Raw genomic sequence first — 25,840 nt, 5'->3', positions numbered from 1 at the left:
GCTCCCAGGTACCAAAAGTCAAGTGAAAGAAAGATTGAGTAGCATGGCAGAACTGCTATAGGGTATCTTTATGAGGTGTGATTAAAAACACGGTGAATGGTCCTGCTAAGCGCCATCCAACAGAAAAACAGACTTGTAAAAACATTACAGTGTCCTCACCCACTTTAGTCACCAGATCCGGTACTGTGTGACTTCTGGCTCTTTTCCACTTCAAAATAATAATTAAAAGGTAAATATTTAAGGGCTGGAGATTTAGCTCAGTGGTGCCACCACCTGCCTCACAAACACAGGGTCCCTAGTTCAATCCCCCGTCCCCCCAAAAAAAGGTAAACATTTAAAATTGATTCAGGATATCAAGGCAGTCACAATAGTGTAACTAAAGACACTCATGAAAGAAGACTTCCAGGACTGCTTCAGAAAGTGGCAAGAACGATAGGATGAGTGTTCAAAGTGAGGGGAGGATCTTGAGGGAGACGCATGGCAAGTATTCACTATTTTTTATCACATGCTGTAGAAGAGGGGTAAAGAAGAAGAGGGGTGAATACTAATTCTAAGTAAGATGGAATATGAAAGCTAAAAACCTGCGAGTAACATCAGTCTTGACTATTCTAGACCAGTGATCAAGCAGGTCACGAAGGAGAAACAGCCCCAAGGATGGTGGTGTGGCTTAGATCTGGGGTGTCCCCAAGTCCTGTGTGTTTGGAAGGTGACTGGGTCACGAAGGCCTGATACCCATCATCACTCCACTGACACAGCTAACTTGCCACTGGTTGCAGACAAGTCACCGGACCATGACCTGGAAGGGTGCATCTCCCTGCCCAGCTCTCCCTTGCCCTCTCCACTTCCGGGGTGCCATGATGTGAGCGGCTTTTCTGCACCCAGGTCTTTCTACCATGCTTTCCTGTCATGGAGCCAGCTGACCAAGGACTGACTCCTCTGAAAACACAAGGCCAAATAAACCTCTCCTTCTTTCCTTTGCAGGTATTGGATACTGTGTCTTAGCAACTGGAAAGTGACTAAGACAGATGGTGTCAGCAGGAGGCACAGAAGGAAAATGAGGACCCCAGACCTCTATACAGGTGGTGAAGCAGCTGCTGCACACCAGGCCTGCAGCAGGGCCAGGTGGACACGTGGCCACCACCCTCCTAACCACAGGCTTCATTTTGCAGGTTTCTTCACCACACAGGGTTGTCCCTGCCTCTTGGGATCCAGTGACCAGCAGGATAGGATGAATCTCAGACTCTCCTGGCGGACAAAAGCAAATCAACTGCTGCCACCATGTGCCAGTCTTCAGCAAGTACCACAACAGATCAGTGTTTGTGCTGCACATGTGTGCAGACAGGCCTGGGCACGAGACCATGCCCAGGTGGTACTAGGGAGGCCACTGTGTACCATTCTGGTGCAGCAGTTTTCATAAGCTTTGATAGCTTTAAATCAATATAACGTAAAAGGAAACAGACTGCCGGCTGCTGGGATAGTAGGACAGAGACGGTGAGGGTCTGAGCATGCTGTCCCAGGAGCGAGGGCTGCATCCCCATGTCAGTGCGAGTCTCAGTGTCGGGTGAGGCCTGGCTGGAGCTTCCCAAGGCCCAGAGGTGCTCCAGCTGTCTGGGCAAGAGAAGCTCTTCTGTCACCATCAGGTATAAACATGGCCCTGGGTTCCTCACCGATTTCTCAGCGGGGCAATGGGGTGGGAACTGCCCTCCTCTGCTCCCACTGAGGTTTGGGTGTCTGTGTCCCTCCAAAGTCACGGGTTGGAACTAGAACCCTGAATTAGTGGTGATGGAAGACGGGCCTCTTGGAAGGCAGACCCAGGGCCCTCATGGATGTTTCTGTGCCCTTGTGGGGGAGGCAGACAAAGCACCCTGGCCCACTGTGCCCTTGCCTCCTGCTTGTGAGGCCTCAGCAGTGCAGTGCCATCCCTGAGGTCTGACAGCAGCCTCACCAGAGCCCCAGCCTTGGGATTCAGTCTCCAGAACTGAGAGGAACCCACTCTGGCTCTTATAACTTACCTATCTGAGGCATTTTGCTACAGCAGCACAGATGGACCAAGGCACCTTCTATCCCTACATCTGAAATGCAACACTCAAGAGTATTTTATTGATTGACTGATTGATTTTGGTACCAGGGATCAAATTCGGGTCCTTGCGCTTATGCAGCATGCGGCAAAACCATTGAGCTAAATCCCCGGCCCTACTCATGAGTATTTACTTGTATTATTCCTATACAAAGACAGTACTAAAGCTTAACATTAAATGTGTCTGACTCTGCTCTGTGGATGACATTCAAATGGTCAATGCTCAAAAAGAGCTTTAAGTAAGCACAACTGGCAGAGGTCATTTCAGTTGAGTAATTCCCTTTAATTATCATTTTATGCATGAATAAGAAAATAGTCCATTAAAATACATTTTCATGGTGGGTTGTTTAAAAATCTAATAATAAATGTGACAATATTTTAAAGCCCTTCTAAAAATAACCAGAAATATTCTCAGAAAAGAGCATATTGGACATGACTCAGTATTTCCTCTGAAGTTTAATATGTATAAAAAATGTTCATTTATTTCTATTCAAAAATAATGATTGGGAATACTACAGGACATACATTTCCTATATACAGATCAATGCACACAGATGTAAGATTGACTCTGGGTGCTACACACACACCACCTTCCCGACAGGTCCACAGCCTCCGTGGCCTTGCTCCACCGGGGCCTCCTGAAGGAACAGGCGCAGCCACTGGCTCTCCTCCACCTGGGTGGCTGCCCACCGCTTCTTCAGGTAGTGCACGTCCACGGTGCCCGAGGCCCTGGCCAGCACCAGGGCTAGGAAGCTGCCGCCAGGCCTCTCGGGCTCCCCCATGACAGTCATGGCCACCAGCCTGCAGGCAAGAGGGAATATGCATGGGACTCTCATGGGTCTTCCAAATTGTCTCCTCCAAGGGAGGAGGAAAACTAGAGAATTTCTAAAAACACCAATAGTCAAGAAGAAAAGTCAGACCAGAAACAAGCTTTGCAAACGTGTTTCTGCCCCTTAGAGGAGTGCAGACCGACTGCTTATAAAGGTGGCTGAGGAGTACACACTGCCCCACACTGGACACTGACACCTCACCTGCTGCTTTTCTGTCCCACCCTGCTAGGGAGTGAAAAGCTCTGTAGTGGCCCCCTCTTTCCTCCGCACTCTAGCCCATGCCAGGCCATGCCCACTGCTCTCCAGAACTGCACCCGTGCCTATGGCCCATCTCCAACCTCACCTCCTCCACCCAACCTTCACCTCACCCCATCTGCATCCTCCCTGCCCATCCCCAGCCAGAGGCGTCCAGCTCAGCCCACCAGTCTTCTGTTCCTCCCCTCACTCATGGACTGGCCCAGCCCAGCTCACCGTCTGTCCTGTGAGACTCAGCCAGGGTCATCAGCCCCAGAGAACCCCCAGTACCCCTATGCCTCATGAAGATCCCAGCATCTAGGGAACTTCTCAGGGAGCCAGCAGTTGCAGGCAGGGTCCCCATGGGGGTCTGGCTGCCCTCAAATGTCCTGTAGACAAGGTTTGCACCTGAGCAGCACAGGCATCACAGGACCATGTGGGTCTCACCCACAGTGCTCCAGGCAGCATGACAGCAACCTACTGGTGCCACAGCCTGAAGATGGACAGCACCATCAGGAAGAGCTGCAACACTTCAGGGGAGCAGAGTGTGGGGATGAACCCTCCAAAGGAGCAGGACATGAACTTGTTAGGGCCTCCCTGAGTGCTCAGCACTGAACACAGCCACTGAGGAACACAGGCGAGTCTAACTGCCACCCTAGAAGGACACCCATGGTGACAAATCAGGAAGGTTCCCCTGGCATTGGGACTGTCGAGAGTGGACGATGGGTTCATGGATGAGACATCACTTCAAACAGATGTGCACATCCCAGGTAGAATGTCCCTGGACGAGGGGCAGGGTAGACAGAACCATGCAAAGAAGGCAGAAAACCCACAGCTACCAAAGGCACTGCCAGCTCCTGGGTATCCTCCAGGCTGGCGGCCAGCCTGTATTCAGACCCCCCCGAGACAGGATCCTGGGTTCACAGCATGGTTGAGTCTGGGGCTATCAGTCCTTGCTTGAGTCTCACCTACACTCCTGCCTTCCTATTCATTTCTTCCTGTTCTGTACTTTATAGCCAAGGAAAGATAATCGAGCACAAACATCACTTCTTTAACTCAAGCACTTACACGGGAGGAGTTCAGGGAAAGGAATGTGTGGATCACCCCAGAGCTGGCCTGACACATTCTCAACATGCATGTGCTCTAACTGATGCACTCTTGGCTCCGCCTCCACCCCAGTCATCACCCACACACCCCCAGGGACCAGCTCCGGGCACAGCTGGTGCTCAATAAAGACCACGCTATTTAACAATGACATACTCACAGACTTTCTGAAGCCACAAGCTGTGGGTACATTATGTGTGCATATGTGAGTCATAGTCTGGATCTTTTATGATTTGGGGGTGGTTTTTGTTTTTTAGAAAGGGTCTTGCTAAATTGCCAAGACTGGCCTCGAACTTGCCATCTTCCTGCCTCAGTCTCCTAAGAAGCTAGAATTATAGGCATTTACCACCAGATCCAGCTCCTGATGAATTTTTTAATAATTAGGATAATGTCAGTATACCAATGACTCGAACTAAATAAATTCAATTCATAACTTTCTGCCAGGTAGTATTAGTATATCGCTAATATTCTGTCAAGTTGTCACCTGGCTCTGGACACTTTTACCCTCCTCTTCACAAAAGGGAAATGAGATTCCTTCCCAAGCTATCACAAACCTTCGTAGTAGGAGAATTTGACATAAAATGTAAAATTTTAAGAAACAGCAAGGTAACCAGACCATTTGCCCTCCAGACCTGTCCTGACTTCACTCACCTGTCTGGGGAGATGGGCTGTGTGGCCACAGGGCCCAGGTCGCTCTGCAAGAGGTCCCAAATATACACAGTGGATGCGGCATCTTGGACTACGAACATGGCCGGCCGTGTTGGGGACCACTGCAGGCCGGTGATGGCATGCCCCCCGGTGCTGTCATCCCACTGTGCTAGCGGCCACTCGGAGGTCATCTGATGCAGCCGGAGGCTGCCATCGGAGCAGCCGGCCTATGTGCCAGGGACAACCATTAGTCTCTCTGTAACTGAAGCCAGGGGGGTTTCCAAAGTATTTGCTTCTTCAATTTGTACAACACACAGTTTTGGGGTTTTTTTCTGACATACAATTGTAAATTAAAACCAGCCTCATGAGTTGTGAAGGTGAGCACCTATCCAACTCTGACACAGAGGCCTCCCCACTCTGAGAATCAACATGGTGGCAAAGCCATGGACAGTCTAATAGAATTGAGCATCTCCAATGCAAGCAACGGGTCATGAAGCTTGGCTCCACAGAAGTAAATAAGTCACTTTTAAAAAAACAACTGCATTGATAATGTGGTTATATATTCCTGTTAGATTGAAATTTTCAAAAAATAAAAACTTAATGGGTTTGGTAAAAGACCAAGTGATGGCCGGGGATTTAGCTCAGTGGTTCCGCCGCCTGCCTCACAAGCACAAGGTCCTGAGTTTGATCCCCGGTACCAAAAAAAAAAGAAACCAAATGTTAAGGGCTGGAGATGTAGCTCAGTAGTGCTGTGCCTGCCTGGCAACCACAAGGTCCTGAGTTCAATCTCTGGTTGGGGGGGCGGGGACCCAAATGTTTAGCTTACAAAGAGAAAAATAATCTTTCACATACTCAAAAAGAAAAATAAAAAAGAAAGAAAATCAACAAGAATGGGAGTAAAAATGAAACACAAAAAGAAACAATTTTTTTTTTTTTTTTTGGTTTTTTGAGACAAGTTCTCACTATGTACTTCAGTCTGGCCTTGAACTCACTATGTAGCCCAAACTGGCCTTGAACTTGAGGCGATCTTCCTGCCTCAACCTCCCAAGTGCTGATATTATAGATATGTAGCACTGGCTAGAAACAAATTTTAAAGGCTGGCATGCGCTTAAAGAGTTAATGGTCATCACATACGAATGGGAAGAAGGCTCTCAGGACTGGATTGGGTACGACAGAGCTGGCTGACATTTAATATTTGTCTGTTAAATTCTAAATAATCAGCCACTGAAGAAAGTATTTCTTAAGAGAGTCAAATTCCTGAGCTAATTTTTAAAAATTTCTTTATTACTAATCTCATATTTTTCCATTTTAGACCCCTGAACCCTAATATGTAATTAAGTTATAGCCCCATAAATGATCAACTGTCAAGATTTTTCCATGGATCACTGTGTTCTGCTGCCCAAATAACAAATAATGCCATAAAAAAGAACTGGCGCTGTAAAAAACAGACTTTCTTACCAAGAATATTGGTTCTCCAAATGGTGAAAAGTCGATCACATTAACATTCACTGCTCTTAGGCCGCACTGCTGAGGTTTAAAAGATCTGGGAGACACTTTCAAATCCTGCCTTGTGCCATGATTTATAAGACCCTAGTGATGATAGGAAGACCAAGAAAGACCAAAGAGAAGTCTTAGGTATAAAGTCAGGTAAAGATGTTACTCTTGAAACAATGTAAGTGACATTATAAGCAAAGCAACAATAAGTTCATCTTTGATAGAGATGTGTGTTGGGGAACTCTGGGAAGAACAGGATGAGTAATAGAATGAAATGTAAAATATCACTCACCACATCTGTGCCTACAATAAAGTGACAAGGATCTGAAGGCAGAAATTTGATGCTCAGGGTTTGTGTGGTGCCCCAGAACTCACTATCTTTACGGGAAAGACTGAAAGAGAAGGCAGAGATGAACACAGGGTTGTTGTGAAAGCTTGAGGGTAAAGATGATGAACACTCACTTGACCTATCCCATCACAAGATACAGACTAGGCCACTCCAACATCTTCTGATTTAACCACTCTGTTTCCTAGTTCCTTTTTTCTCTGCTCGTGTAGGCTTGATAACCATTGCAGGTAATCCTGGTTCATTCTTTCTTTCCTCAGCTATGTCTAATCTGCTATTTGACTTTCACAAATACTAATTTCTGAAGGGGTTTTAGACTGCACAGTCACTCTGAGTTCTTTTTGTGGTAGGTGCTTCTTTATGCATAAACACATCTCTGCAGACTGCTTGTGGGAATCCTGTGAGCCCCAGCTTGTGAAGTATTCCTTCCTACCAAGCAGCATACCTGGGACTCTGCACCTCTCTGCCTGCAATGCCCAGGCCCGCAGGCAATGGGGATTTCACACTCCACAGCTCCTGCCTCCCTTGGCTGCAGGTGAGCTCTCCCACTGCTCTCATGACAAAGGGCATTGAGTTCCATCTCCTACACGCCAGCAAGGCCAGCACTTCCTGTCCAGGGCTCCAGCCACAGGCACAAGATGAAGGCCTTCGATGGCCTAGGCCTAATGCCCACCTCCAGCCTGTCACACATCAGCTCTGAAGCTTGTCATTAACTTGAGTCCCTCCTTGTTCCTAGCATTACTTCTTTAAAGTCACATTTCGCTTGGATGCCATTCTTCCTTCACGCAGCACACACCCTTGCCAGGGGAAGGAAGCCCCAGTCCCTTCGGTAGCCCTGCTGTCCGGCCAGGAGTCGGGGTCTGCCGGCACTCAGCCTTCTCTCCTAGCTCCTCCGTCTCTCCCACATCCAAGACCACAGCGTCACCGTCAGCTGATGAGTACGTCTGCACCCTGGAGATCCTGCTGTGGTTCCACATGCCTCCTGGGCACCTCAGCTCCATGGCTGAGCCCATCCTAACCTGGAGACCCACCCCACCTTCCCGCAGAGCACCCCTTCTTCCTCTGTGGAGTGGAGACACCACTCAATCTGGGAGAAGATACAGCATCAGATACCTGAGATACTTTACACCAGGGAGAAATTTATAACATAAACACAACGCATGGCATGAGTGCAAAAGAACATAACAGATAAAAATAGTCCTAAAGAAGCTCAGCAAGGGAACTGCGTGGAGTGTGGATCTGTGGTTGGTCCAGAAACCATGTACCTTGGGCTCTGCATTATATTAGATGACTTTTCAAAACTAAATGATTTTTAAAAACTTAATGATTCACTTTTTCAATTATATGTAAATCAACTGAAGTTGATTTAAAATCTCTAAGCAGGTATGAATTCATTAACACAAACCAGAGGTATTCTGTGTGAGGAGAAGGAACCAGGCTCAGAGACTGTTTTTTGAGTTTTGAAGGATAATTCACATGTTAATAGCACTAGGTAAAGGACAAGAAATAGTATCAAATCAATATGGAACATAAAAAATAGCACAAATAAGGGGCCAGGGATTTAGCTCAGTGGTGGCGTCACCTGCCTCACAAGTGCAAGGTCAGGAGTTCAATCCCCAGTACCAAAAAAAAAAAAATACCACAAATAATATTTACACATTAAGAATTTGTATGTCTTCCAGGCCGCCATACCACCCTCACCAGCACACAGGAGATGAGCCGCTCCCAGCACACAAGAGGAGGCTTCCGGGCCACCATACCACTCCTGCCAGCACACAGGAGGTGAGCCACGCCCAGCGCATAAGAGGAGGCTTCTGGGCTGCCGCACCACCCCCTCCAGCCCACAGGAGGTGAGCCACACAGGCGCCAGCTGCACACACACACCCATCATTGAAATGAGAAGACACACAAACAAGTCTCAAAACCAGAATTCCAGATCATCTAAAGCAACCCCAAAGGGAAACGAGATGGAACACTCTGATACTCAACCACCTGGACCCACTGAACTGGCAACAAAAGAGGATCTGGGAAAAATGAAATCAAATAATTTTTCAGATAACAGCAGAGATGGTGCTCACAGTGCAAGACATAATTAATAAATCTAGAGAGGAGCTCAGGAACGTGATGGAATCCCAACATAGGAAACAAATGGAATCCATAAAACAGACGCAAACAGATTTCCAGGAGATTAAAAACTCCACTGAAAGTCTACACAGCAGAATGAGCCAATGTGAGGACAGAATTTCAGATACAGAAGATAAGATTGCATTAGTGACCAGGAAAAGAAAAATTGCTTCAGAATTGTAAGGGAACATGCGAAATCAATTCAACAGCTGCTAGATGATGCAAAGAAGAATAACATAAGACTGATTGGGCTCAATGAAGAAACAGGAGAGAGTGCAGATGACATAAAAAAAAAACTGTTCACAGAACTGATGGCAGAAAACTTCCCAAGCAGGGGAAAAGAATTTGCCACACAGATAAGTGAGGCATATAGGACTCCAACTAGCCTTGATCCAAAAAAATCCACACATAGACATATAATTGTTAAGATTCCAGAAACTCAACAGAAGAACAAACTTCTACAAGCAGTTAGAGAAAAGAAACAAATCACATACAAAGGAAAGCCCATCAGAATCACAGCAGACTTCTCAATGCAAACCCTCAAGGCAAGAAGAGCTTGGAGTGATGTATTTCAAGCCCTAAAAGAAAACAGCCTCCAACCCAGATCGATGTACCCTGCAAAATTATCTTTCAAAATTGATGGAGAAATAAGATACTTTCATGACAAAGAGCACCTTAGGAAATTCATGAATACCAAACCAGCACTCCAAAGAATTTTAGACAATATGCTAGGAAAAGACAATGAGGATCACAACCCCAGGAAGCCCAGCAGAATGAATCTGTCAGGTGCAACAAGAAATTAAACGCAAAGGGGGAGAATCCAACAAACAGAAAAAGTCATGACAATGATAAGTCAGTATGTATGAGTTATAACCATCAATGTTAATGATCTCAATTCACCAATCAAAAGAAATAGACTGGCAGAATGGGTCAAGAAGCAAGATCCAACAATATGCTGCATACAAGAAACACATTTAATTCAAAAAGAAACTCATAGTCTGAAAGTTAAAGGGTGGAAAACAATACTCCATGTGACAGGAACCTGAAAAAAGCAGGAATAACTATTCTCTTTGCAGATCAGGTGGATTTCAAACAAAAATCTGAAACACTGGTCCCAAGAATTTCAGATAAGGGATACTCAACTTGATTGTACAAATCTATTGTGAACATGTGTTTTCATTCCTCTCAAGTAAAAACTTAAGAACAGGACTGTTAGTTCTTAACAGTAATACAATAAATGTCTATATTGTTTTCCATTTTGTCATTTTACATTCACATTAGCAGTAATAGAAAGCTCTAACTGGTTCACCCCTAAGCTGACATTTATTCTTTTAAAACTTTTAACTTCATCTCCCTAATGAGGGTATAATTCAATCTTGTTATTGTACTGATTAGTATTTTTCTGATTCTAGAGTTGCACACCTTTCCTGGTGCTGTACTGGCTGGCTATTTATCATCTTCTTGTGTCTACTTTTTAAATGGGTTGTCTATTAATGAGCTGTAAGAGCTGTATATATTCTGGTAATAGGTTATATGCATTATAAATATGGTCTGTTTACGGACTACTTTTCATTTTCTTAATGATGCCATTTAACGTTCTAAATTTTGATGGAATCTCATTTATCAATTTTTTTTCTTTTATAAATCATGTTTTTTATGTCCTAGGAAATTCTTGCCTACCCTAAATTCATAAACATTTGCCCTTACACTTTCTTCTTAAAGTTTTGTAGTTTTGTCTTTCATATTTAGGTTCATAGATCCTGTCAAGTTATTTTTATATATGGAAATAAAGGGTTGAGGTTAATTTTTTATACACGGATACCAGGTGTGCTAGTGCCATTTGCTGAAAACACTATCTTTTCCTCTGCTCTTGAGTTTATGTTCTATAAAATGTTAATGTTAAATAATCTTTCAAAACTCAGTGGGCCATATATGTGTGGTTCTATTTCTAGATTCTCTGTTTTATTCCAATGATCTATATGTCTTTCCTTACACCAACACTGCCTTGATTACTGCAGCTTTAGAGGAAGTCTTAAAATTAGGTACTAAATGTCTTCCAACACTATTTTTTTGTTCCTTTTTCTTTTTACTTTTCCAGATCCTTTGTACTCCTACATAACTTTTAAATTTCAATATCCAATTCTTCATTTATAGAAAGTATACATAGACTGGAATTTTTATATGTACTTTGTGTTTTCTAAGCCTGCTAAATTCAAATACAAGTTCTAGGGGCTCCTAGAAATTTCTTAGTATTTTCTCTGTAGATGATCATTTCATCTGCATATAAAGATTTTACCTTGCCAATCCTATTCTATTTGTTTATTTTTATTGCCAGACTATTTTGGTTTGGGCCTATGTTTCAAAGTTTAAGGGACAGATGAAGAGTATGCATATCTGCCCTTGTTCCCCACCTTAGGAAGAAAGCATTGTATCTTCTCCATTCATATAAGGCATTTTTGCTGAAAGTATGGAGTACATTTCTTTTATCTGTTGAGAAGGTTCTGCTCTACTTCTAGTCTCCTGATAGCTTTTCCCATGAACAGCTGCAGAATTTAGTCCAATACTTTTTCTCCAACTAGTGACAGGATCATATGGCTTTTTCCTTTCCTCTGTTTAAATGACTTTTGTGGGCTGATCTTCCAATGCTGAACCAACACTGCCATCCCTATAATAAAACCACTTTCCACATACTGCCAGATCTGACTTCTAATAGCTTGTTTTATTAAACAAATTTCTATCTATGTCCATCCTTTTTTCTTCTATTATCTTTATCCAGTTTTAGGATTAGCACAATGTTGATTTCCTAAAATGAGGGGAGAAGTGTTCCTTCTTTTTTCTGCTTTAAATGTTTGATATAATTTATCAGTTAAAATGTATACGAGCCTGCTGTTGTCATATAGGTAGGTTTTCAAGCTAGGAATACACTTTCTTTAACAGGTGCTATTCAAATTTTATATTTCCTCCAGAGTTAGTTTCATTAACTTGTCTTCCAAGGTACTTCTTAGAAGTTATCAAATGTATTTCAAAAAAGATTTTTGTAATATGCTTTCTATATCCTTTTAAACTGTAAAATCTGTGGTAATGTCTCCTAGATCTTGATATTGTAATTTTTAAAATGTATAATTGATATTGTGTAATAGGAAGAAAAGGTCTAAAGGAGCAGGGGAAGTGGGAGGGGTAGGGGAAAGGAAAGAAGGAAAAAGAAAAAATATGAAAGAAGGAAAAAAATGGAAACAAAGTCTTTGCAAATAGGGAAGGGTGGAGGGGCTGAAGGGAGGGCAGGAGCAGGGGAAAAAATAAGAACCAAGATACTCATGCAATGGTACAAGATTCCAATGATGAATGTAACTGTATTTTATACCTAAAATGTACCAATAAACTTAATGGGGAAAAAACCCAACAACAACAAAAGCCTAAGGAGGTATCTAAGTTTGAAGGCCCAAGGTTCAGTTCCTAGTACCAGAAAAACTAAATCCTTCTCCCAGAACATAAAACAGGTGGACTGTTGAAGACATGAATGTTTGGAATGACCTGCTGCTGTATTGAGTCCCATCCAGACCCTATGCAGGCAAGAGTAGACTGAGGTCAAACTCTGGCCCTGAAAACAGATTAGGGTGAAGAGATTGGTTGGGCAGCATTTTTAGCAGAAAAATCAGACTTGCTTCTGGCTTGAGATTGGCTTTCAATTCCAGAATTGTCTTAGGTTAAAGAGGGGCCACATCTTCACAAAAGATCTGATTTGGGATCATTCCTAAATTTCTGTGCACCAGAAAATGCCCTGACAGTGATCAAAATTGATTCCATCAATGAAGGCAGATGGGGCTGGGGATTTAGCTCAGTGGTTCCGGCGCCTGACTTGCAAGCGCAAGGTCCCGAGTTTGATCCCTGGTACCAAATAAATAAATAAATATGAAGGCAGATGGACACCATGTCCCTGTGGTTAAGCTACCCTGCAATGAACACCATCTCTTATCTAGTATTCAGGCAGGGAATTCTTCATATCTAATCCAATTGTGAAGAAATGCAAGACAAACCTAGTTGAAGAATACATTATAAATAAATTATCTAAAAAAGTAAATGGTCTAAATTCTTTATGAATGTCAATGCCACTAAAGTCAAAGTACAGCTGAGGAATTATTACAGATTAAAAGACACTAAGGAGATGTGACAAGAATTCTTGATCCTGGACAGGATTCTGACCTGGAGGGAAAAAAATATTTTAAAAGATAGAGCTGAGACAACTGAAAACATTGAAATATGGGGAGCAGTTTAGGTAAGTTGTTGTTGTTGTTTTTTTAATCAGTGTTGAATTTCCTAATCTTCATAGCTGTACTTTGGCTATATAACAGACTATTCTTGAAGCTCTTAGATAATGGATACATGAAATATTAAAAGGTAAATGGGTATAGTGTATACTATCTACACTCAAATGGTTGTGAAAATAAATTGTGTGTATATAAAGGTAGCTATAAAATATATGTAGCAAATTATAAAAATGGCTGAATCTGTTCTTAAAAAAGAATTTGTATGTCATGTTATGTTACGTGCATAAAAGTAGAAAAGTCCATTTCTAAATAAAACTTTCCATCAGTGTTTCTGGTTCTTGAAACTTCATCTAAATTGTGTTGGGAGCAATGCTACATAATTCTAGGAAAAGTCATTTGAGCAGGCCTAGTTCTCCTGCCTACAGCCCAGCCAGGACATTCCAGACATAATTGCATTTTGGCCTCCGGTCACAACTGAGACCTGAGTGACCCCCCCCCCCCCCAATGCTGCAATCTCCAGGACAAGACCACACCTATGGGAGACGCCAGGGAGGAACCAAATCTTCATCTGCATAGTTCCTCATTGTTCTTAGATTTCCACTGCCCCCAGGTTTTTGTTACACCTTGTTTATCCCAATGTGAAGTGCTGGCTTTTTCACTTGTTACATCTGTTTCTCTCCACGTACTGAATAAAAGGTGCTGCAAGCTAGGGGGGCTTTTGTCTTTGCTGCCCAGAGCAGCACTGATCAGACCCAAAGCTCAGCTTCTTCGGCTCATTTGTCTACCTTTCCTGTAATTCGCCGTGTGCTGCCGTGGCTCACAGGAGACTAGGACTCACTGCAGAGGTTCTGGTAATGTCCCCTTCCCCTGTTCCCTACAAGTTGAACTTCAAGATTGCATTAAAACAAGATTGAAAACAGTCAAAAAGTATCAACTGAAAAGATAGGAAGTAATTTTTTTTTTATCAAAAACTGTCAGTTGTATATAGGAAAATGTATTTGTTACACGGACCCATTACTAATAAATTAAATGACAAAGATGAAAGTGAGGAAATGCATCTTGGTCATGCACACTAACACTATTTATTGTGCTTGCCGTCACTCATGGTCCTGTGGCTTCTGCAGGACGCAGGTCTCTGTGAAGTGGGGAGGGGGTCTCACCTGCCACCCAGCTGCATCACAGCACTGTGCACCAACTTAATCCTCCCTCCAGGGATGAGGCCTGGAAACAGATGCACAGAATAAAAGTACTTCTTAGTGAATGAAATCAAAATTGTTCATTGTTATAGCTTGTGTTTAAATCTCCCATACACCCCTGCAGTCATAGGTGGGGCTTTTTTCAGAGGTAGCTGGATCTAGAGTGTGAATTGATTCGGGCAATGCTAGGATTACGGGTGCTAGGAATAATGGTAGGTGATCACCAAATCAGTCCACAGATTTGTTTGGCACTGCCCTAATCCTGGTAGCCTACACAGGCTATAAAAGGAACAGAAAAAAAGCTGCTAAGGTCCCTTGCTTGCTTGCTCACTTTGCAACCTCTTGCCCACCATGAGCTGTTTCTCCTCAGCAATGCCCCTCTGCCATGCCACCTTGGAGACAGCCGATTAAAGACTGAAACCACTACAAACTGTGAGCTAAATAAACCTTTTCTCCTTTAACTTTGGGCATTGGGCATTTTGCCTCAGCAACGATAAAAGTAACTAAATTCACTACTTAAATACCTATTTTGAGAAATGATACCAAACTACAAACTCTGAGCGGTGGCTCTGTGTGGCCCGGGGTGAAAGGAGTGGGCCCAGGCCTCCACCCACAGAGGGCAGCACACATCCCAGGCTCACAGCCACAGCCGTCCGTCCACAGGAGCAGGCAGAACCCTCTCATTACAGATGGCCTTGAGAGCTCCGGGTTTGCCAACAGGTGCAGGGTCTCCCAGCTCCTCCAGCCTCATCGACTGCCCTGTCAGGTTCCTAGCTTCCCCTGTCAAGCGTGTGAGCCAGAGCTGATTCTCAGGCCTGACGACTCTGCTGTTCCTTCCCTCATTTTCCCTAGCTCTGATGGCTGGCCATCCACTGGCTTGGCCTACTAGTGTGTCCTAGTGTCCCCCTCCCTTTTCTAATTACTGCAAAGGGAGGAACAGATTTCAACGTTTTGAAATTCAAACTCCGGGCAAGGAGCTGCCTAGCTCTGTACATAGAGACTAAACCAGTGTGCAGCTGAAAAGGGTTCCTTCCCTGTGCTGCTGTCACCATCGCCATCACACAAGAAAGCTCAAGCTGCCCTCCATAGATGTGAGGCAGGCCTGCCATCCCCCCTCTCCCTGACCTGGCCCTGCCCTGGCAAACCCACGGTTCTAGAAACCACATCCCAGTCACTATCCACAGTCCACATTTTCTTGCCCTGGCCTCCCTGGCACCATGTTGCGACCTGGTTTGTGTGACTTTCATAGTGAAGGAAAGACATGGCTCAGTCTGCATCTCAGGCCTGTACCATGGAGCTGAGAGCCAACCAGTAGCTGTGGCTTCAAGGGACATTGTCCCCTCGCCTCCTGAGGGCCAAGTTTTGCTAGAGGGTTAAAGAGTGCTTTTAAACAGCAGCTTCTAACAGGGAAATACACACTGCTCTGCACCTTCTAGACAACCATCCCACACACACTACAAAACACTTTACTGCAAATACTTTTCATGCAGAACAATCAGATTCCCAGTAATTAGACAGAGACACCAGCTCCTTTCCCCATCTGTGCCCACACGAAAGCACCATGTCACCTAGGAGGGAGCAGCACGGCCAGCCCCACATTGAGCTCTTGAGGGTCCCGGGCAATCGAGATGCACTGGGCACTCAGGCAGGACCAGTCCAGGGCAGATTCAAGCCTAGACTTGTCCTCATCACTGACATGTACGCTGAGGAGAGCACCCAGGAAACCTCTAGCCTTCAATTCTATTGAGTAACCTGACATCTGGATGTGGACAAAGCATGCACAGCAGAGCCGACACCACAGGAGACACAGCACTCTGCCCCAAGGGCTCACAGGGAAACAGGGACACAATTCAGCCCAGGGTTCACTAGTCACACAGCCACTGCTCCACAGACACAGAGTCATCCTCCCTTGAGGGAGAGCTGGGGACAACACTGACACCACTCCCGTCATGTTTTCCCAGACCTGCCCAGGGACACCCCCTGACACAAACAAGGTAAAGGACCACCTGACCATGGACAGCAACAGGCTGAGCCTCTGGTCTCTCAGCCCCATTGGGACTGGAAGCCAAGCTCCACCGGGTACAGATGGCAAACTCAGCACTCACGGGTCCATCTTAGCTGCATCTTCTCCCCTAGACAGAGCACCTGGGCACATTCTCGGAGCTCATGCTCAGAGCATGGTCGTGCCTGGGTAAATGCCAGCCAACTCAAGGGAGGAAATCCAAAGCGTGAGTAGGATGCACTGGGAAAGGTGTGCCGAGCACAGACACCCCCGCTCATCCAGAGCAGAACATGAAGTGACAGAGGGGGGCAGCATCTATCACAATGCACAACGAGGCACTGCTCAAGAGCTCAGACAACTTGCATGTTCATTTCTCAGGTAGTTAATTACACATTTCTCAAAGCAGGCATTGTTATCCCAAATCTTTACTCATTTTAGTAAATATTAAAATTAATTTTTTTATTTAATAGTTACCTAAATCACTTATTGAACCTGCAATATCTGCCTTTGGCAATTCAACCACCACCTAAAAATGGAATAGTGAAAATGAAGTGACATCACTTAGAATTATGAAATCATTTAAGCAGAGAATAGCTCAATTAAGAAAGGACACTATATTAAGTTCTATAAATACAACTGCTCCAGAAAAAAGACCAGTCACCAACTTTAGAACTCATGTTTTAAATCTCAGTAATTCCTTTCTTTGATCTCTCTTTGCTTCTCACTCCTGGCCTCACCACAGCTGGATCCCCCCAGAGGATGCACCCTAATCGAACCCCAGACCCTGGCACCAGGTTCACATTTTTACCACAGGCCCAGAGGCCTGCAGGAGGGGTCCTAAACTTTTCATTCCTGCTCTGTGAAATTCTGTATTCCCTCTTCCCAGAGCCAGCATGCCCAGCCTTGCTCTGGTTCCCCATGTTAGCTGACTGCACCCCTGTCCAAATCCTTCCCTGAGCCCCTCCTGAGATGCGGGGCCCCACTCACCCACATATTGAGAACCCCACTCTCGTCCAAGGAAGCAATGTGGAACGACAGGCCTGATGTTCCTGATGAAAACAGAACGGAAAATAAAGAAGTGACTTTAAACACAGAAGTCACAGGGCCAGGGATTTAGCTCAGTGGCACTGTGCCTGGCTCGCAAGCACAAGGTCCTGTGTTTGATCCCTGGTACCGCACAAGCAAAACTAAACAAAACAAAAAAACACAGAAGTCACATCCCATGAGTGCTGATCGAGCGTTTTGAGGAGGGGAGGATCCTATACCTTCTTGAGCACGGAAGGGCGAAAGCACAAAGCTCTGCTTCCCGCAGACAGATGTGGAGATGGGTTCTACAGCTTGAAGAGGACTCTGGTGGTTTACAGATGTCAGGATTCCATCTAGAGATTAAAAACCACAGCACCCAAATATAAGTAATATACCACAGAAATGCAACTCACACTCCACGCAGATGAACACAGAGGGCTGAGGGTCTAAAGGACCCAAAGGTCTCCTCAGATCCCACCAAAGCCACACATAAATGATCCAAGGCCTTGCTTTCAGCGCTACTGGGAAACAGGGACCACAAACCCCAAAGACCCGTGAGAAGAGAAACAAGCACCAAAGCTTGTGTGCCCTCTTACAGCATCTACCATTACTGCTGAGCACAGGTCAAAGGGCAGGAGACAGAGGTCAAGACAGGCCAAGCAAAAGACTGTCTTAAAGACTGAGGAAGCTGATTCCTCTGACTGCCCCCTGAGCGAGTGGTTACTCCAGATGAGCTGAGATTCCAACATCCCCCACCCCACCCTAGAGTCAAGCCCAGGGACTCCCAAATGCTAGTCAAGTGAGTACTACTGAGCTACAGTTTTAAATCGCTGCTTTGTGACTACAATCTAGGACAAGCCTCTTTGACTTCACTGTTACATTCTGAGTAGTGCAGAAGCTTTTTAATAAGATGAGATTCCAGGACCCCCAGCAACCAGCCGGAGGAAGGTGAGGACCTTGGCATGAGAATCCCTGCTCTGTCACGCCTGCGCCCCATCCCCCAGTGACCAGCTTAGCCGTGGCCGCCTGCAGTCCCACTCCCCCACCCCCAGCCCTCCTAGCTGTGCAGCTACCTGGTTCCACACTACAGAGGCACAGGGGGTCATAAAGGCCATTGTCCTGAGCTCCAGAAGATAGAACAGAAGTGAACAACAGAAAGAGGGCCTCTCTTAGGCTCCTTGATGAAAACTGAAGCCCATTGGAAAAGTGAAGAGAATCTCTGCAATAAAGGCACACCAGACCAACACACTTGGTAAGTTGGAGGGATCATTACCTGCCATCGGAACCTGGACTATCTTCAGGGGAAGGGCAGCTAGAACCTGCAATACAGAGTTCTGCAGAGTTCAACCCTGCAGGAGGATGGGAGCGCAACTTGGGACTTGCAGCCAGAAATGTGCCTGAATCTCACAGGACTGCTACTGGCTTGCTGAGACTCATTGACCTATATCTGCACAGTGCTGCCTACATTGTCTATTGTGACAGCAGAGACACACCCTGAAGCAGGCCCTTCATTTTTATTTTTTATTTTCAAAATTTTTTTGCTCTTATTAATTTTTTTCTACTCTTCAAATTATTCTTTCTTTTTTCCTCTCTCTCTCTCTCTCTCCCTCCCTCCCTCCCTCCCTCTCTCTCTCTCTCTCTCATTCTCCCACTGTCCTACATTGTTCTTCATCTACCTTTTTGTTCCTGTTCTGGCCCTACTTCGGATTTCTTCTTTTCTTTTCCTCTCTCTCCTTCCTTCTCTCGACTGTCATTAGTTTTAAAGGAAAGTAAATACAGGTTCTGGCCGCCCTATCGCTGTTAGGTTGTTCTGTTCTCATTTTGTTCTTTCATACTGTCTTTTCCTCTTGTCTTCAACAGTTCCTTAGAGTTTGCGTGATCTTCCTGTGTCCTCTGCCCTCACTGCTAACCTTTCCCTATCCTTCTACCTATCTATCCCTCCCTCCCCAACTCCTTGTAATTCCCCATCCCAAAGGTTAAAGTTGCTATATCAAAGAGCTTATTCACTATAAACATATATTGGGCTGGTCCTCCATTTTGATTTAATTCACACAGTTAAAGGTGATAGATAAATAACTACCACAAATTGTCATTTTCATGCTATGGTGTTGCTGATTGTATCACTTGGGCTAAGGTGTTGTGATTGATCTAATCAGTTGTCCTTCCTGGTATAATGAAAATGGGATAGCCTCACAGTCATTAGAGACTCAAAACCTAAAGACCAGCTATATCTGGAAGACACCTCTGAGAAGCAATCATTCCAGAAGGGTTCTAAATACATCAACAAAGATACTTACAATAAGCAATTTCGAAGTATCAACCCAGGAATTCAACCAAGGACAGTACCAAAAACAAAAATGAGAAGACATTTAAGCAAAGACTCAGACTTCCACCACACCAAAGGCAAATTCTGGAGGAAACGAGGGGGAAAAGTCTGATAATCAACCACCTGGACACCCTGAACTGATAGCACAGGAAGTAACAAAGCAGATGAATGAGGCTCTAGAAAAATTCAAAGCAGAAATAGTCTCCCAGATAACTACAGAGATGGCAAGCAGAGTGAAAGACATGATTACAGGCTCTAGGACAGAAACAGATAAAAAAAAAAATAGATGAGCTCAGGACCATGATGGAAGCCATGAATGCCCAGCATAAGAAAGAAATGGAAACCATGATCGCCCAACATAACAAAGAAATGGATATCAATCCTCCTCAGACCAGCTTTCATTCCTGCTCTAAAACACCTCTGCTCCTGATTTTATAAGGCTCAGCTGTCCTGCCACTCCCAACCCAGAGGAAGGGGCTTCTGGACCACCATCTGTCCCACCACTTCTAGCCCAGAGGTAGGAGCTTCTGAGCCACTGTTCCACTACTCCTGGCCCAGAGGAAGGGGCTTCCGGGCCACCATCTGTCCCACCGCTCCTGCCCCAGAGGAAGGGGCTTCTGTGCTGCCATCCCACCATTCGCAGCTTAGAGGGAGGGGCTTCCAGGCCGATATCCATCCTGCTGATTCCGGTCCAGAGGAAGGGGCTTCCAGGCTGCTGTCCATCCTGCCGCTCCCGGCCCAGAAGAAGGGGCTTCTGAGCTGTTGTCTCACCTCTCCCAGCTCAGAGGAGGTGAGCCGTGTGGGTGTCAACAGCACCCGACCCCCAGGTCGAAATAACACGTGTAAATAAGTCTCAAAAACAGACTTCCAGATCACCTACAGCAACCCCAAAGGGAAATGAGATGGAACACTCTGATACTCAACCACCTGGACTCCCTGAACTGGCAACAAAAGGGGATCTGGAAAAAATGAAATCAGAAATAATTTCTCAGAAAACAGCTGAGATTGTGCTCATAGTGCAAGACATGATTAATAAATCAAGAGAGGAGCTGAGGAACATGATGGAATCCCAACATAGGAAACAAATGGAATCCATAAAACAGACGCAAATGGATTTCCAGGAGATGAAAAACTCCACTGAAAGTCTATGCAGCAGAATGAGCCAATGTGAGGACAGAATTTCAGATATAGAAGATAAGACTGCAATTAGTGACCAGGAAAAGAAAAATTGCATTAAAATGGCAAGGGAACACGAGAAATCAATCCAGCAGCTCCTAGATGATGCAAAGAAGAATAACATAAGACTGACTGGAGTCAAAGAAGAAACAGGAGAGTGTGCAGATGACATTATAAAACTCTTCACAGAAGTAAGGGCAGAAAACTTCCCAAGCAGGGGAAAAGAACTTCACATACAGATAAGCAGGCATAGGACTCCAAATAGCCTTGATGAAAAAAAAAATCTACACATAGGCATATAATTGTTAAGATTCCAGAAACCCAACAGAAGAACAAACTTCTACAAGCAGTTAGAGAAAAGAAAGAAATCACATACAAAGGAAAGCCCATCAGAATCACAGCAGACTTCTCAACACAAACCATCAAGGCAAGAAGAGCTTGGAGTGACATATTCTGAGCCCTAAAGGAAAACAGCCTCCAACCCAGATTGATGTACCCTGCAAAACTATCTTTCAAAATGGATGGAGAAATAAGATACTTTCATGACAAAGAGCACCTTAGTAACTTCATGAATACCAAACCAGCACTCCAAAGAATTTTACACAATATCCTAGGAACAGACAATGAGGATCACAACCCCAGGAAGCCCAGCAGAATGAACCCAACTGGCATGACAAGAAATTAAATGTAAAGAGGGAGAATCCAACAAAAAGAAAAAGTCATGACAAAGATAAGGCAATACATTTCAGTTATAACCATCAATGTTAATGATCTCAATTCACCAATCAAAAGAAACAGACTGGCAGAATGGGTCAAGAAGCAAAATCCTACAATATGCTTCATAAAAGAAACACACTTAATTAAAAATGAAACTCATAGACTGAAAGTTAAAAGGTGGAAAACAATACTCCATGTGACGGGAACCTGAAAAAAAGCAGGAGTAGCTATCTTCTTTGCAGATCAAGTAGATTTCAAACCTATACTGATTGAGAGAGACAAAGAAGGACACTACATCCTTGTAAAGGGAACAACCCAACAGGACGAGATGACAATCATTAATATCTATGCACCAAGCACTAATGCACCCAACTATATAAAACAAATACTAACGGACATGAAAAGTCATATATGCACAAACACAATTGTAGTGGGGGACCTCAACACCCCACTGTCACAAATAGATAGATCAACTAGACTAAAAATAAGTAATGAAATACTAGAACTCAATTGAACTCCTGAACAAATGAACTTAACAGATGTTTACAGAGTCTTCCACCCCACAAAATCAGAATACACATTCTTCTCAGCTGCACATGGGTCTTTCTCCAAAATAGACCACATACTCACACATAGAACATGTTTAAGTAAGTGCAAAGGAATTGAAGTTATCCCCTGTATATTAACAGACCATAGTGCGATGAAATTGGAGATTCATAGCAAAAGAAACTCAAAAAATTTCATAAACACGTGGAAATTGAACAACACACTTCTGAATAACCAATGGGTCACAGAGGAAATTAAAGAAGAAATCAGACAGTTCCTTCAAATAAAGGACAATGACAATACAACATATTGGAATCTATGGGACACAATGAAAGCAGTCTTACGAGGGAAATTCATAGCAGTGAATACGCATATTAGGAAAACAGAATGAGCCCAATTAAACAACCTGATGCTGAACCTCAAGCTTCTAGAAAAAGAAGAGCAGGACAACCCCAAAGCTCATACAAGGGAGGAAATTATAAAGATCAGAGGAGAAATCAATGCAATGGAGACTAAGAGAATAATACAAAAAATCAATGAAGCCAAGAGTTGGTTCTTCAAAAGAATCAACAAAATTGACAAACCTTTAGCCAACCTTGTCAGAAAAAGGAAAGAAAAGGCCTAAATCCATGCAATTAGGAATGAAAAGGGTAAAATGACAACAGACCCAGCAGAAATCCAGAGGATCATCAATACCTACTTCCAGAACCTATACACCAATAAGATGGAAAACACAGAAGAAATGGACAGATTCCTAGATACATATGAATTACCAAACTTGAACGAAGAAGACCTATAAATTCTAAACAACCTAATATGAACCACTGAAATTGAAAACGTAATTAAAAACTTACCAACTAAGAAAACCCCAGGTCCTGATGGCTTGACTGCTGAATTCTACAAGACATTTAGAGAAGAACTACTGCCACTACTGTTTAAACTCTTCAATGAAATTGAAAGGGAAGCAATACTCCCGAATTCACTCCTGGAAGCAAGCATCACCTTGATCCCCAAAGCAGAGAAAGACCCAACCAAAAAGGAGAACTATAGGCCAATCTCACTAACAAACATAGATGCAAAAATCCTTAATAAGATACTGGCAAATACAATGCAGAAGATCATCAAGAAGATCATATACCCTGACCAAATGGGATTCATCCCAGGGCTGCAGGGATGGTTCAACATATGCAAATCAATCAATGTAATACGCTATATCAATGGAGCCAAGGACAAAAACCATATGATTATCTCCATAGATGCAGAAAAAGCATTTGACAAAATCCAACATGCATTTATAATAAAAACCTTATAAAAAATTGGAAGAGATGTCTCTACCTCAAACTGATAAAAGCCATCTATGAAAAACCAAGAGCCAGTATCATACTAAATAGTCAAAAACTGAAATTCTTCACAATAAAATCAGGAACAAGACAAGGATGTCCACTATCACCACTCTTATTCAACATAGTTTTGGAAACATTAGCCATGGCAATTAGACAAGAGAAAAATATAAAAGGAATAAAGACAGGAAATGAAGAAGTCAAATTGTTAATATTTGCAGATGACATGATACTTGATAGGTCTCCCACCACCTCAGCAGCTATTAGGTATAGTAGCTGCCCTCTTCCTATGGTGCCTTGCCCCTTCCCCTGTGTGACATCATGCCAAGATGGTTGCTCCCACCAAAGAACAAACCCTTCTTCCCAGCATGCCCCTGTTCCCACCTAGAGAGTAACCTAATACTCACTCACCTCCTACCACCTAGTGACATCACCGGCTCCTCCATTCCCTAGTCACTACCTCAGTCAACCCCGCCTCAGCCCCTACAAACCCCACCCCAGTCTCTATAAAAGACTCTCCCTGCCCCAGCCATATTGCTTTTGTCTCTCCTTTGTTCAGAGACAGCCCGGCAGATCTATTCCTCTAATAAAGGCTTGTTGTGGCCTGGTCTGGTCTTGGTCTTTGGCCCTTTTACCTGACAATACTGTATATAGAAAACCCCAGGAACTCCACCAAAAGTCTTCTAGACTTAATAACCAAATTCAGTAAAGTAGCTGCATACAAGGTCAACACACAAAAATCAATAGCTTTCCTCTACACGAATGACAGACTCACTGAGACAAAAATAGGGCAAATACTTCCTTTCACAACAGCATCCAAAAAACTGAAATACCTAGGAATCAACCTAATGAAAGAAATCAAAGACCTCTTCTCTGAAAACTATACCACTCTGAAAAGAGAGATTAAAGATGGTATCAGAAAATGGACAGACATCCCCTGCTCCTGGGTAGGAAGGATTAATATAGTGAAAATGGCCATACTTCCAAAACTGCTATATAGGTTCAATGCAATTCCAATTGAGATCCCAGCAGCATACTTCACAGACCTTGAGAAAACAATCCAAAAATTCATTTGGAACAAGAAGAGACCCAGAATAGCAAAAGCAATTCTAGACAACAGAGACATGGCAGGGGGTATCACAATCCCTAACTTGCAACTATACCACAAAGCTACTGTGATAAAACCAGCATGGTACTGGCAAAGAAACAGACCTGAGGATCAGTGGAATAGATTAGGAGATGCAGAAAGAACTCCAGACATACTCAGCCACCTCATCTTTGACAAAGGAGCCAACCACTCTCACTGGAGGAAAGATAGCCTCTTTAATAAACGGTGTTGGAAAAACTGGATTTCAACCTGTCAAAGATTAAAACTAGACCCATACCTATCATCTTTCACTAAACTAAGATCGAAGTGGATTAAAGATCTAAATATTAAAACAGAAACACTAAACTTGCTGGAAGATAAGTTAGGTAGAACTCCTGAAGATATTGGCATGGGAAAAGACTTTATGAACAAAACCTCAGTAGCATGGGAACTAACAAAGAATCAACAACTGAAATCTCATCTCATTAAAAATCTTCTGCACTGCAAGAGAAACCACCAACAGAGCTAAGAGACAACCTACAATGTGGGAAAAATTTTTTAGCAGCTGTACCTCAGACAAAAGACTAATATCTAGAATATATAAAAAACTTTAAAAATCAGACCCCCAGGGGCGGGGATTTAGCTCAGTGGTTTCGCCACCTACTGCAGAAGCACAAGGACCTGAATTCAATCCCTGATACAAAAAAAAAAAATCAGACCCCCCCGAAATTTAAAGACCCAATTAAAAAATGGACATCTGAAATGAACAGACATTTCTCAAAGAAGTAAAAGCAGCAAATAAACATATGAAAAAATGTTCTACATCACTGGTCATTTGAGAGATGCAGATGAAAACAACACTAAGATTCCACCTCACCCCAGAAAGAATGGCTGCTAACAAGAAATCAACCAATAACAAATGTTGGTGGGGCTGTGGGGAAAGAGGAACCCTTCTCCATTGTTGGTGGGAGTGCAGACTGGTGCAACCACTGTGGAAATCAGTATGGAGATACCTCAAAGAACTAGGACCAGAGGTCCCATTTGACCCAGCTATTCCCCCACTGGGTATCTCTCCAAAAGAATTAAAAGAATTGGACCAGGGATTTAGCTCAGTGATTGAGCCACCTGCCTCACAAGCACAAGGTTCCGAGTTTGATCCCTGGTTCCAAAAAAAAAAAGAATTAAAAGAATCATACTACAGCAATATATGTGCACCCATGTTATATAGTGGCACAGTTTGTAATAGCTAAAGCTTGGAAACAGCCCAAGTGGCCATCAACTGGAACCTGGATAAAGAAGATG

The 25,840-nt window shown here is 43.8% G+C and overlaps 1 protein-coding gene across 5 annotated transcripts in view; it reads right to left on the bottom strand.

Moving 5' to 3' along the window:
* Positions 1 to 2,336: 2,336 nt before the first annotated feature.
* The window catches only part of Dync2i1 (dynein 2 intermediate chain 1), an 80,965-nt gene continuing 57,461 nt past the window's right edge, over positions 2,337 to 25,840 (bottom strand). For all 5 annotated transcript variants that reach the window (XM_004860312.3, XM_087207844.1, XM_021240823.2 and 2 more), the window contains 8 exons: positions 17,586 to 17,699; positions 17,308 to 17,369; positions 16,795 to 16,846; positions 14,283 to 14,343; positions 6,680 to 6,779; positions 6,352 to 6,483; positions 4,897 to 5,120; positions 2,337 to 2,878 (listed from right to left, as the gene is read on the bottom strand). In XM_004860312.3, coding sequence (XP_004860369.2) covers positions 2,653 to 2,878; positions 4,897 to 5,120; positions 6,352 to 6,483; positions 6,680 to 6,779; positions 14,283 to 14,343; positions 16,795 to 16,846; positions 17,308 to 17,369; positions 17,586 to 17,699 — 971 coding nt within the window. In that variant the 3' untranslated portion in view covers positions 2,337 to 2,652. The remainder of the gene's footprint in view (positions 2,879 to 4,896; positions 5,121 to 6,351; positions 6,484 to 6,679; positions 6,780 to 14,282; positions 14,344 to 16,794; positions 16,847 to 17,307; positions 17,370 to 17,585; positions 17,700 to 25,840) is intronic.

This window comes from Heterocephalus glaber, unplaced genomic scaffold, assembly GCF_053883595.1.
Source record: "Heterocephalus glaber isolate CG9 unplaced genomic scaffold, H.glaber_assembly_v1.0 deba00000818, whole genome shotgun sequence".
In the NCBI taxonomy this organism is placed as follows: Eukaryota; Metazoa; Chordata; class Mammalia; order Rodentia; family Bathyergidae; genus Heterocephalus; species Heterocephalus glaber.
The sequence above is the reverse complement of the archived record's forward strand: the minus strand, read 5'-3'. Positions and strand labels throughout refer to the sequence as shown.